This window comes from Megascapheus bottae, chromosome 24 (assembly GCF_031878675.1).
Source record: "Megascapheus bottae isolate mThoBot1 chromosome 24, mThoBot2.hap1, whole genome shotgun sequence".
NCBI classification, from domain to species: domain Eukaryota; kingdom Metazoa; phylum Chordata; class Mammalia; order Rodentia; family Geomyidae; genus Megascapheus; species Megascapheus bottae.
This window is the reverse complement of record NC_143532.1, coordinates 8507951-8521897: the sequence shown is the minus strand read 5'-3', so window position 1 is coordinate 8521897 and position 13947 is coordinate 8507951. Positions and strand designations below refer to the sequence as shown.

General features: G+C 41.2%; 1 protein-coding gene across 2 annotated transcripts in view; it reads left to right on the top strand.

Moving 5' to 3' along the window:
- Hydin (HYDIN axonemal central pair apparatus protein) overlaps positions 1–13947 on the top strand; it is a 248285-nt gene that overhangs the window by 205170 nt on the left and 29168 nt on the right. For both annotated transcript variants that reach the window (XM_090357298.1, XM_090357297.1), the window contains 11 exons: positions 1596–1800; positions 3199–3434; positions 3828–3979; positions 4061–4250; positions 5138–5240; positions 5742–6029; positions 7698–7840; positions 8928–9146; positions 10838–10998; positions 12561–12658; positions 13355–13550. In XM_090357298.1, the coding sequence (XP_090213424.1) occupies positions 1596–1800; positions 3199–3434; positions 3828–3979; positions 4061–4250; positions 5138–5240; positions 5742–6029; positions 7698–7840; positions 8928–9146; positions 10838–10998; positions 12561–12658; positions 13355–13550 (1991 nt within the window). The remainder of the gene's footprint in view (positions 1–1595; positions 1801–3198; positions 3435–3827; positions 3980–4060; positions 4251–5137; positions 5241–5741; positions 6030–7697; positions 7841–8927; positions 9147–10837; positions 10999–12560; positions 12659–13354; positions 13551–13947) is intronic.

Here is a 13947-nt window from a genome sequence, read left to right as displayed (position 1 = left end):
ACAAAGTCATGTGTTTTTTGTTTTGTTTTGTTTTTAAAGTTGCAGAGCTGGGAACCTGGCTTAGTGGTAGAGTGCCTGCCTAGTATGCAGGTAGCCCTGGGTTCGATTCCTCAGTCCCACATAAACAGAAAAAGCCAGAAGTGTCACTGTGGTAGGGTGCTGGCCTTGAGCAAAAGAAGCTCAAGGATAGTACCCAAGCCCTGAGTTCAAGCTCCAGGACTGGCAAGAAATAAAAATAAATAAATAAAAAGCTGAGCACCAGTGGCTTATGCCTATAATCATAGCTACTCCGGAAGCTGAGATCCTGTTTCAAAGCCAACCCAGGCAGGAGACACTTATCTCCAATAAACAAAGCAAAGGCTAAAATTGACATTGTGGCTCAAGTGGTAGGGTGCTAGCCTTGAGCAAAAGAAACTCAGGGGCAGTTCCCAGGCCCTGAATTCAAGACCTAGAACTGGGAGAAAAAAAAACTGAAAACTGGAGGTAAGTCTATTTCTGTCTATATGGCTTATCTGAGACTGGGACTTTCAATGCTTGGGTACAGCTCCTGACCTACAGCAGAGGTTCAATGGATAAGAACCAAGCTAGATCATACATTGGATGACTAGCAATCACACTTTACCACATTATGGCCAATGTCCATAACCTACAACAACCATGGTATGAGTTTGGGGAAGTTTATGATATTTTGACAAATCCAGAATCAGTGCTGAACTTTATTAGAATAAAGCACTTTCTTTTTTTAATATTTTTATTGTAATTAATAAAAGGGTTACATGATATTTGCCACATAGAAGGTGCATTAATTCACATACATTGATACCCTTTCACATGTCTTGGTCCCCATTACCCTCTCCCCACCCCCCCATCTTGGTTTTCCCCCCTTCCCTATCCAATTTCAAATAACCAAATACAAATATATCCAATATATCAAATAACAAAGTGAGATACTGTGACAATATGAGATAACCAAGGGACAGCAAAGGAGATGAGAGACAACATAGTACATTAAGGACAACAATAATTCATTATATGGCTTTTGTTTCAATATCCTAGAGGTCCTTTCAATTAGCTTCATGAATAAAGCACTTTCTAATACAGTATTACTTGCTGGGTTTTTCACATGAATTCTATAGCAGATGGTACACTGTGTGTTTCATAATGTTCTTTCATTTAAGCCTCCTGAGCTCTTTAAAGTTAGGGTTCCTTGACTCATTTTACAAAGAAATAGACTGGATTCTAAGCCAGGAATAAATGACTCAAAAACCCATCATCTCAATCACCACTCCATTCTGCACTCTGCTTCAAGATACCTGATTATGTGTCACATGATCTGCTAGTTAGATGATCATCTGGTTCCTTAAGTTCAGTCATGACTGGTTAGAAGGAAGGTTCAGAGAGGAAGGCACTAGAGCTCATCCATGATGTCTCTGGATCCACTAACCCTCCAAAAGGAGAAAGTTTGGAACCCAGAGAGTACCTGTGGGGAAGAGGGCACCATCTTTCTTCCTTTTTCCCTGCCTTACACCTCTGATAGAAGATCTGAGACTCTTGTCACCCACTCTAACTCCCTTTGTCCCACCCTTGTCCTACAGTCCCGCTTCTCTCATGGCATGTTCACTGTGTACCCTGGGTTTGGCACCATCCCTTCTGGAGGACAACAGATCATCACCGTTGACTGTGTGGCTGACCCTGTGGGAAGGTGTGAGGAGTTTTTAGCCATTGATATCTCTGACCGAGATCCTAAAGAATATCCTGCTGGGATTCCTTACACTCTGCTTGCTGAAGCATGCCTTCCAGGTACTGCCACTAAAATTAGTCAACAGCCCCTAAGGACCTAGTCTGTAACACTCCTCCCTCTCCAGGGAAATTCTACTGAAGATGTCTAGCAGAGAAGGCTGGACTGCTTCCTTTGGGACCTTAGAGCTTCCTCTGGTATCTTAAGCTATATTTTTTCTTAGGGCCTTACAAATGTGCATAAGCAGGAGACTCACCACTTTAGACTTCCAGTCTACTGAGTTTGGTTCTGAACTCTCAGATGAGTGGTGTTTTCTAAGTATCATGGTGACATAGGATGTGGCCTAGCAGCCACTAGACTGCTCATTTGCAGGCTCTTCCAGTGACAAAAGTATGCACAGTAAACAAATACGTTGAAGATATTGCAAGAAAGAGCCCTTCATGGCACCCCAGCCCTGATGTCCTCAGATTCTGGGCTGGTTTAAGATAAAAAAGAAGTCAAGGAGTAGTACAGCTGGCCAGCTATTGGTTTTCCAAGTAGAAATATTTTTTAAACTAAAAATATGCTATCTCTTCTATCAGTACCATGTTCTTTAAAAAGATAAGGTATTCTTATCTTCAAAACATGTATGGCCTATGGCTCACACCTGTAATCCTAGCTACTCAGGAGACTGATATCTGAGGATCATGATTCAAAGCCAACGTGGGTAGAAAAGTCTGTGAGACTCTTATATCCAATTAACTAGAAAAAAAAAAGATGGAAGTTCAAGTGTGGCTCAAGTAGTAGAGTCCCAGCCTTAAGTGAAAAAGCTAAGGTAGAGTTCTCTGACTGACTTTAAACCCTAGGACTGACACCAAAAAGAAAGAATGGGGGGGGGGGAAGAAAGGGAGGGAGAGAGGGAGGGAAAGAGGGAAAGAGAGAAAGAAAAAAAATCAAGAGAAAAGATAGCTCATGACTGTAAACCCAACATTTAGGAGTCTGGGGCCAGAAGACTGAGATTCTAGACTAAGCTGAAGGACCCAAGATCATAGTAAAAGATAGCTCATTAGGCCGGGAGTTTGGCCTAGTGGTTAAAGTGCTTGCCTAGCATGCATGAAGAGCCGGGTTCGATTCCTCGGTACCACATACATAGAAAAAAGCCGGAAGTGGTGCTGAGGCTCAAGTGGTAGAATTCTAGCCTTGAGAAAGTCCAAGGACAGTGCTCAGGCCCTGAGCTCAAGCCCAGGACTGGCAAAAAAAAAAAAGATAGCTCATTAGACACTGAGAGATTGGCTATAAGCTCCTTAGAGACTCAAATCAACTGCCTTCCCTCTCCATGGCCCATCTCAGACCTCAGATCTCACCCCTCCTTGGCTTTTGGCAGAAAACAACTGACTGGGATGTGGCAACCTGCAAGTGCAGTTATCAGGAATTTGGCAACCAAGTATTTTCTCATGGTCTTCCTTCCCTCCACTCCCCAGCCTTTGTGACCGACAACAATGTCTTGATCTTTGAGGAGCACCAGATCTGTACCAGCTCCAATCTGTACCACATCCAGCAGACTGTAGAGAGTGGGGGACTCTATGTGGAGGATGAGAACAAGTTCATTTTCTGTAATGTCCTGGTGGGCCATCAGGCCAAAGCTCGGTTCAAGATCAGCAATGTGGGCAAGATTTCCTGTGATGTCAGCCTTGTAGTTAAGCCCATCTCCAGTAAGGTAAAGAGGCTTCAACTGGTCCCAGTGCAGGCATAAAGCCAACGAAAGAGCTCTGAGAAGCCCCAGCTCTGTGCCTGAGTGGGAATTACCAGGATCTCAAGATCTGCTAGAAGTTCTTTGACATAATGGGAGGTGGAGTGGCAGGGAAAATACCCAGCTGAATGACTGTCAAAGTTCATGGTTTGGCCAAATGCAGCCATATATTTCTAAGGAGCAAGTCCCACAGACTCCAGACTGCTCTTCCCAGGACCCATGATTCTGAAGGCCCTTGAGTTTATCCTTACCTACCATAATCTTGGTAGGAAAAGAGTTCTAACAGGGCGAGGGAGATGAGCAGAAAGCCTAGTGAAAACAGAAAGCAGCTAACACCCTCTGGTCCTGCTCTCTCACCAGGCTATTGCTCGCATCACTGACATCTTTGAGGTGGAACCCAACAAGATGTGTATTGGCAGTCGCTCACATGCCTTTGCAACAGTGTTCTTCACCCCACAGGCAATACAGACCTACCAGTGCATATTTGAGGCCACACTGGACGGCTTGCCCAGGTACCATTTTGCTCCCTCTCTTACATAAGGACTGCAACCCATATTTGGGCTCACTGACCTTGGTCTTCCCATTCCTTGTAGCAGCCTGGCCAAGAACCGAGGTCTTGTGTTTGATATTGTTGGTGAGGGGACCCTTCCTCGAGTGACTGTTGTGCGGCCAATTCTCTATAATCAATATGGAAACCCCCTGCTCCTCTTCAAGAGACTTCGGCTTGGCCAATCAGAAAAACTGCCTCTTGTTCTCAAAAACAATGGTACCATCCCTGCCCAGGTAATTCTTGAAGGTCAAGTGTTGGGTTGGTGTGTCATAAACTGATTTTTGTATTGTTGTGACAAATGCATGATTTGTATTGAAGACTGCTCTTTCATGTTTCTTTAATATGGGTTTGCTGATGGTTAATTCGCTCTAATTTTGTTTGGAAATATTTATTTCTTCTTAGATTTTTTCCCCTGGCTTGAATTCAGAACCAGGTCTCAGCCTCCTGAGCAGCTAGGATGACAGGCATGAACCACCAGGGCAAAACTCATGCCACCATTTTTACAGTACTCAATCTTTTTCCTGATAGTACTAGCACAACTGTGTACTAAAAATGACTACTGGTTGCTCATACTTAAAAATCAAGTACATAGCTTTATTCTTATCTTCTTTCTGATGAACTATAAACCACTTCTTTTCTTGAAGCCCACTTTGTCTTTCCCTTCATCTTGGTAGGATGCTCACTGTGACACTAGGCAACAAAGGCCAAGTTGTCTAGCACCTAGGAGATGTACACTTTAAAGAATCCACCCTTATTCGGTCCCTCATAGAATTATGGGTATCCATTTTCATTTTATTACTTTAACACATACTTTACAACTGCCTGTCTATGGCTGAGACAATAGCAACTCCATGTTGACACTACCTAGCTGTGTGATTTGGAATGTCATCTATACTTCAACTCAAGGTTAGCACTCTACCACTTGAGCTACAGTGCCGCTTTCTTTTTTACTTTTATATCTCTTTCATAATTATAAAAAAACTTCAAAAAAATAAGTGCTAGGCACAATGACTTTGGGGAAGGAGGCCGTGCCTCCAACACAGCATTATATGACAACCCACACTTAAAATTCATGAGCACCCTGTGATCGTAACACTCAACTCTGCTTTCCTCTTGCTAGTTGCATGTGGATCTCCGGGACCAACTAGGAGTCTTCTCCCTGAAAGGGAGGCCCACCACCTCCTACATCTACATCACAGAGGAAAACAAACCTAGTGAGAAAGGTGAGCAGGGAAAGGTGCCCTCTCCAAAGCAGTGGCTCTCAGTAGCTCTTTTTGTTGTTTTTTTGAGACATGCCAGAGTATAGCCAGTTTCATCATTGTAGCCTCTCGCCAAAGCTCATTCATACAGTAGGATTGCTTTTTTCATTCAAGGTCTTTATAAAGACATATTTCTTTAACCTGGTTCAGTGTGTGTGTGTGTGTGTGTGTGTGTGTGTGTGTGTGTGTGTGTGTGTGTGTGTGTGTGTGTGTACTGGGACTTGAACTCAGGGTCTGAGCATTTTCCCTTAGCTTTTTTGCTCAAGAATAGTGCTCTACTACTTGAGCTACATTTCCACTTTCAGCTTTTTGGTGGTTCATTGGAGAGTAGAATTTCATGGACTTTCCTACCCAGACCAGCTTCGAACTACAACCCTTCATTTCAGCCTTCTGAGTAGCTAGGATTACAAGTGTGAGCCACCAGCACCCAGCTTCTAAATCTTGTTTTCTCTCTTCTCTTTGCAGCAAAAAAAGCTCACACAGCATCCTTGGTTGTGGCTCCTGGAGACACAGCTGAATTTGAGGTCATTTTTCACTCCCAGAAGACCGGGAGGATGACAGGTATCATCCACTTGTCAGTGATCAACAACCAGTATGAAGAGACCATCATCCACCTGGTGGGTGAGAGCTATGAAGATGATGTCACCTTAGACAACATCCATGGGTTGATGGCTTCCACCAGCCAGGAGGCCTCAGAGGTGGCTGAGTTCATAGAGATGACTGAGGATAATGGCATGGAAGACTTGATAGCAGGTAGGACAAGCAGTAGTGAGGTGTCAGCAAGTATTGGTGCTCAAATCATTTTAAATAAGAATGAAATGTAACAGATGTAACTTCCAATGATTTAGGAAGAAACCTCTGCTTCATTACTAGGAAATCTGATAACAAGGCTCAGTCACCACCTCAGTCCTTCCCTTTATATGTGTTTTCATTCAGTAATCACTTACCAACTTTCAGTACGTACATGTCAGCCACTACCCTGAGCTCTAGATCTTCAAAGATTAATAAGAGTCTACGCCTTTACTAAGATTCTAGATTCCAAGTCCAGTTCATGTAAATGCTGTGGGGGGAGGGGAGTGGGGGGTGCCCTCGCACCCATGTGTGCATGAGTGCGTGCCTACATGCATGCATGCCAGAACTGGGTTTAAACTTAGGGCCTGGGTGCTGTCCCTTAGCTTTTTTGCTCAAAACTGGAACTCTACCACCTGAGCCACAACTCCACTTTCCACTTTTTGGTGGCTAATTGGAGCTGAGTGTCTTATGCACTTTGCTGCCTTGGCTGAGACAGTTAGGGTTACAGGTGTGAGCCATAAGCACCTGGTCAAAGAACGCTTCTTTGTAGCTGTTCTGTCTTTTCACTGGCTTGTATTAGCATCGTTTACTTCATCTGAAGCACATAATCTAGACAGTCTAGGAAAAATGGTAGGTTGGTCTTGTTAGAGAAGGTCTTGGTTTGTATCATCTGCACAACCTTGCTATCAAGTGAGCAGCCTAGAGGCATCAACATCTCCTGGGAGCTTGATAAAAGTAGGAATTTCAGATCCACCCTGACCTACTGAGTCAAAATATGTGATCTGTGTATATATTAAAGTTTAGGACATGCTGCTCTTCAGTTTCAAGCAGTGAGGAGGCTTCCATTTAGTGACCATTTTCTTTGGGGTAGGATAAATTTATTTAATTGTTTTTTCCAAAAAGCATCTTCTAAGCACCCTCATGTGATTGATGGCTATAAAGTGAATTACAAGCACAACCACAAAGTTTTTCAGGACCTTCAATATAATCTTGGATTATATGATAGTCTATAGAACATTAATTGAAATCAACACTCTGTATAATTGATGCTTTAGCCTTGTTTGAAGCTACATGTTGGCATCACCCATCTATCATATTAAGGATTAAGCAAGAGCCATCAGTAACCCAAGTTAGAAAAATCAAATTTTATAACTGTTAAGTATAGAATTACCAGACTTAGAAAATCAGAATACGGGAATCCCCCATAAATTTAACTGAACTATGAATGTAGTTCTAAGTATTATAGGATGTAGTGCTAAGTATTGAACATGCTGATCCTAAAAACTACTCATTCTTCATCTTTAACTCAAATTTGACTAGGACTCCTTTATCTGGCAACCTAACCTCTACAATTGTGTTATCAAACAAATGAAGCTTTTTCAGATCTACATTTTCTCTTATACAAAGAGAAATTAGGGCACAGTGGATGGGTAGATGGATGGGTAGGTGGATGAATGGATAGATGGATAAATTTGCATCTTTTTACCCAGTAATTCAAATATAACTGTCAAAGTTGGGAGTATTACATGAGAGTAAGGTACAATGTCTATCAGATTCTATCTTCTCAAGGAAACAGGGCCTTAGAGAAGGCCAAGGAGAACTAACCAGCCTTCTACTTCTAACCTCTAGCTGCTCTGATAGACCACATCCAGTTTGGGTACTGCCATATTGGAACTGGTTATAATGTGAGTTTCACCATCACTAATCACAGCAAAGCAAATGTGATACGGTTTGAATGGCCTGTTTTAGCTACCCTGACTTTCTCACCACAGGTAAGTAAAAACTATTTGCTATGTTCTGAACTTTCTTAGGCCTAAGTCAACCCCAGTTTGACAATATGTTTCCCTAGACACAAGCTGGATTTCCCTTATGCCTAGTATACTTCAACAATCCTTGGACATTTTTGTTCCAGGAGGCCTTCACACTCCTAAACATTATTGAGAACCCACAAAAAACTTTTGTTTATTTGGATTATATTTACTGTATTAGAAATTTACTATATTAACTATGTTAGAAATTAAAATAATATTTTTAAAATATGTATTTTATTGGTTTTTAAATAAAAAATTATAATAAGCTCCTTACATACTAATATAAATGGCTATATTTTTAATTGAATGATAATGTTGGAATCCCTATATAGCCCAGCCTAACCTCAAATTTATGATCCTCCTGCCTCAGCTTCCCACGGGCTGGAATTATACACATGTGCCACCATGCCTACCTATTTTACTTTTTGATAAATCTCTGCCTTAATAGAAGTCATAAAGTCACATGAATTCTCATATCTTCTTTTACATTCTAATGGATATGGTATCATATATAACCTCTAGAAAACTCTACTGTACACTCATGAGAATATTAGAGTAAAAGGTCAAATAGCATCTTTGTATTAGGATTAAATAGTTTTGTTCTTGTGAACCCCATGGATCTTGGGGAATCCCAAGAGTCACTAGATTGTACTCTGAAACTGCTAGTATTCTTTTTTTATAGCTCATATTGGTTAAATATGGTCACCTGTGGCCTTGAAATCATATCACCTGTGTTTGAACTCATATCTTCCAACATTAATGACCTTAGCAATGTAGAAGCTTCATTCTCAACAAACTGGGAATCATAGTTGTAACTCTCTTAGGGTTATTGCAATAGCCCTTGATAAATAACTATTGGTTGCTCTTTTTACTATGATTATATCTCTAATAATCTTGTGTACATAATTAAGTCAGTCTTACCTATTTAGGTTTATATGATGGGGGTTTTTTCAGCTACTACTTGTGGTCCCCACCCCTTCTCACCATCAGATATCAAGACTCCCTAAGATTAAATTCCCAAAAGTGCTAACACTAGACTCTTCCCTAGATAGGCCATCTCCACGCTGGCTGTTCCAAAGATATAGTCGTGACCATGAAGTCGGATGTGCCTATAAACCTGAAGAAGATGGGTGTCAAGTGCAAGCTCTCCAGGATCATGTTTCAGCAACCTCCAGAGCAGGTCTCCGACTGGGATGACCGCATGCGCACAGTCAAGTGGGTAGATGCAGCCAGAGCTGCACCTGGAGCCCTGCCTATAAAACGAAAGGTAAGTAGAGACATCAAACACAAATCTGTCTCAGACAGCCATGCTTCAATTTCTATTACTCTCAAGTTCAGTGTCTCATCATTTCCTTCTTTATGAGAAACTATACATACCACGTGCTATCCTTACATAAAATACCCATATATAAAATTTTAATTGGTAAAAATTTAGCTAAGGGGCCAGGAGTTTGGCCTAGTGATAGAGTGCATTCCTAGCATGCACAAAGACCTAGGTTCAATTCCTTGGTACCACAAGAAAAAAAAAAAGCCAGAAATGGTGCTGTGGCTCAAGCAGTGTAGAGCTCCAGCCTCAAGAAAGCCCAAGGACAGTACTCAAACACTGACTTCAAGCCCCAGGACTGGCAAAAAAAAAAATTAGCTGAAGTCTTGATAAGCTGAGCAAGTCGTCTTGCCTTTTTTTCTTAAAAATTACTACTTCTCACCTTTTTTGTTAAAAATTACTATCACAAGTCTTTTAGATTTCTTTCTCCATCAGGTTTCATTTCAGGTCTCTACATTCTGTTCCATTGTCAATTTGTCTACCCCCAAGCCATCCTTATGCTGCCTTATTCAGCCTTCATATGTGGAGGACATTCCTCTCTCCATGCTCTTTGTTTTAAAATTTTATGGACATTTTTCCTGCTCCTTTATTCACCCGTAATTTTGGAAACCATTTTCCAGGAACCATGAAGACCTCTGATGGAAACTTAATAGGAATTGGATTGAAACTATAAGGCAATTTAGGAATAATTGACAATTTTGTAATAGTTTATCCCATTAACTATCTCTCTATTATTTCCACAAGAGAAGTTTCTTTAGTAGTAATATGGCTTTTTAATTTGCTTTACTGCTATTCAATTTACTAGTAATAGGATTCCTCAGATATTTGTCCCTACATAAATTTTATTCAATTATTTTTCTAGGAATTTTCCTTTCACCCAAGTTTTCGTATGTATTTTCAAAAAAATCATTTAAATATTTTCATACTGGCTGTTTAAGTCTGTAGGGTTGATAAGAGTGCCTCCATTTTAGTTATGACCCTCTTTATTTGCATTTTCCCTCTTGTTCTTGTTCAGTCTCACTCAGATCTCTTCAAACAATTTTGCTGATCCTTCCATTTTAGATTTATTTTCTACTTCATTCGCATCTGTCCCTTTAGAATTCTCTTTCAGGCTGGGAGCATGGCCTAGTGTATGAAGCCCAGGGTTTGATTCCTCAGTACCACATTCACAGAAAAAGCTGGAAAAAGTGCTGTGTCTCAAGTGGTAAAGCCCTAGCCTTGAGAAAGCCCAAGGACATTGCCTAGGCCCTGAGTTCAAGCCTGAGGACTAGCAAAAAATAATTGAATTCTCTTTCTTCTGCCTGTTTTGGAATCCACCTGAGTGAATCCTAATGTTTTCAGAAACTTTTTTTTTGTCAGTTGTAGGGCTTGAACTCTGGGCCTGGGTGCTATCCCTGAGCTCTTCAGCTCAAGGATACCACTCTACCCCTTGAGCTACAGCACCACTTTCTTAGAAATTTTTTGCTGTTCAACTTACCCCGTTTTCATTCCTTGAGGTTTGCCTTAATCATTTATTCTGGAATTTGAGTTTGTGACTGTTTCATGGATAGGATAAAGTGCTGTGCCATCCTCCCATTATTACTGTGAAGGTAACTGGTTAAGAATTGCTGAGGACACCACTTCCTTCGTTATAGGTAATTGAGACAGATCCTGAGCCTGCCCACTCTGTACTAGAAGAAAACTATCGAGAACTTCGGATTCAGATCAGTGCCAATGTAGATTATGCTTCGTACCATTGCCAAACAAATGACGTGTGCTTTAAGGAAACGCTGGTTTACCAGACTCGAGTGTTTGAGTGAGTCATCAAAATCCTCACAATAGTTAAATTCATTCATTTGTTTTTCAGGACATTTATTTTACCTATAATAGCATATGCCCAACAATATATCTGTGTACTATGTACCAGAGTGCTGAGATTCAATAAAACATTCAGACACACAAAGTTCACATTTGAAATCAAGATCTTAAACCAGAAAATAGTCTGCCATGAAGATGGTAACAGGCAATCCACTTCAGTGGGACTCATCCCTACCACAGTCTATATAGCTGTCCAGAAACTTGCTATTGACCTGCTTGTGGACACAGAGTCCTTCCCAACGGGAGCCACTATTTCTCCTAAACACAGGGTGCCTGCGGGAAACATGTTCAGTTATGACTTCATTCTTCCAGGTGGTCGTGGTTCCTCCAAGTCCACTTGTGACTTAACAGCTCAAGATCATGTTTTCTATAAACAATATTGTCTCTTAACAAAGCTGACTTTTCTCTTTTATCACATTTCCAGAGGACCAATGATAGAACCTTAATTCAGAGACAGTGCTAGGAAAGAGAAAATACTTTTTTTGGTGGGGGGGGTGGGTCATGAGGCTTGACCTCTGGGCCTGGTCACTGTCCCTGAACTCTTCCATTCAAGGCTACTGCCCTACCCCTGAGCCACAGCCCCACTTTCCCATTTTTCTAGTGATTAATTGGAGATAAGAGTTTCATGGACTTTAGTACCTGGGCTGGCTTTGAACCTTGATCCTCAGATCTCATCCTCCTGAGTAGCTAGGATTGCAGGCATAAGCTACCACACCCAGCAAAATACTATCTTTTAAAAAAAATTATTTCATTTTTTAATGAAAAGTTGGTGAGCAGGGTGTTTACAGTTACACAGTTAAGGAAATGAGTACATTTGGTATTGTTCATTGTTAACCCATTCCTCATTTTCTCCCATCTACCCCTCCTTAGTTCCCCTCCCCCCCAACTTGTAAGATTCATATCCAACATAGAGTCAAGTGAATATCAATGCTGCATTGGTTCATCCTGTGTCCTGCTGTTTCTGTGATTCCTTTTTCCTTCTACATATTGAATAATCTTATATAAAAGACAAAGGTACAGAAAACTAAGAGAAAAGAAAAAGAAAAAACTACATACATGACCTAATAAAAACCTCTTATGCCGAGCATGGTGTCTTACCCCTAGCTACTCAGGAGGCTGAGATCTGAGGATCATGGTTCAAAGCCAGCCCAGGCACTAAAGAACATGAGAGTCATCTCCAGTTAATCACTAGAAATTGGGAAGTGGGGCTGTGGCTCAGGGGGTAGGGTGGTAGCCTTGAGCTGAAGATCTCAGGGACAGCACCCAAGCCCAGAGTTCAAGCCCCATTACTCACATACACACAAAAAAACCTCTTATTCCCATATGTTGGAGTTCATACTGATGTGCTTCATTATATATGGTCCTGTGCACTAAGCAATTGGTTTATTGGGACACCCTGTTGAGAATATAAAGTGACTTGTCCTTATAGAAAATGTTAATGCAGCAAGACAAAAATTACCTGTAGTACATTTCTTAAATCTATTCCTGATTAATTCACAGGGTGGATCTGGTAAATTTAGGACAAGTGCAGTTAGAATTCAACTGGGGCTCAGAAGACACCTCAAAGTCGGTCAGCTTTGCTATGCCAGAAAGCCAAGGTAAAGTCAAAGACAGGTAAAATCCAAGGCCTGACTTGTGTTAGTAGAAAAGTCTTGTTCTTAGAAAAACTAGCACTAGTGGACAATTCCTAAAGTAGCTAAGGAAAAGTAGAAGAGGCATTTTGTGGTGTTTGTTGAGCTACATGGACTTGAATTAGCCTCTTCCCTTCTGGATTCCAGATCCTCAACCTTCCACTAGGCCAATGCCCAGCCCACAGAGCAGTAGGAATCTTATGCTCTTAACCTTCTGGGAGATTTCAAGTTTCTTGGAAAAAGTGGTAAATGCTATGAATAATTTTCCTAGGGAAATAACAGATACATGCCCAAGTTTATAATCAATATATACTGAAATGCTAAAAATGGCCTGATACCTGGTAGACAAATACAGTAACCATTATTGTTCCAGTTCAGGGGTCCCTAGATTGTAAACCTTACTTTAGAAAAATAGTTCTTCAAAAAAATTATATTCAGTTGATGGGAATGTAAATTAGTATAACCAATCTGAACAGAAATCTGGAGATTCCTCAGAATCTCCTGAGACATAGATCTTCCCTATGTCTCAGCCATACCATACTCCTCGGTATCCAGAATATCACAATCAAGGGAATAACTTGCACATCCTATTCACAATAGCAGCCCAGATGCCCTATAATGGATTAGACTGCAGAGTATCACTCTCTCTTGATTTGTCCCTAGGTTACACTCCAAAAGATCAGCTTAGCCAAGGCACAGGCAGCACGCTGGACAGTGTGGACCACTGGAGTGAAAGTTCCCCATCTCCCTTCTCTGTGGAGCCCTCCTCAGGCATCGTGCCTGTAGGGAAAACTCAGAAGCTCAAAGTGAAATTCTCCCCACTGGATACTGGAGAATTCGAGACCAGCCTCTTCTGCCAGTAAGGAAATATGTTCTCCAGATCTTTGCAGGGGTGAAGCTCTATGGTTCTTATCCTCTCTTCCATCCCATTCCTGTCACCATTCTTTCCAATCTGAGACCTCCTTCACAGCCTCCCAAACTGACACTTTTCTCTTTGGAAAGATTGAAAGAGGCAATTCTTTGGAAGAAAAAGAAAAATTTGATCTTGATTCTGTTCGTCTACCTTTCCAAATGTTTCCCCCTTCCCTCTTCCCTGACCACATGAGGGATTCCACTAAGCTACAGAATAGTTCGTTTTCTATTCATTGGGCAAATAAGAATTTGGAAAAACTGTGCCTTCTCTGAAACTCAGTTTTTCTCATACAGAAAATTTTAATAACAACACCAACCTTGAAGAATTGTTGGGAATGAGTTAC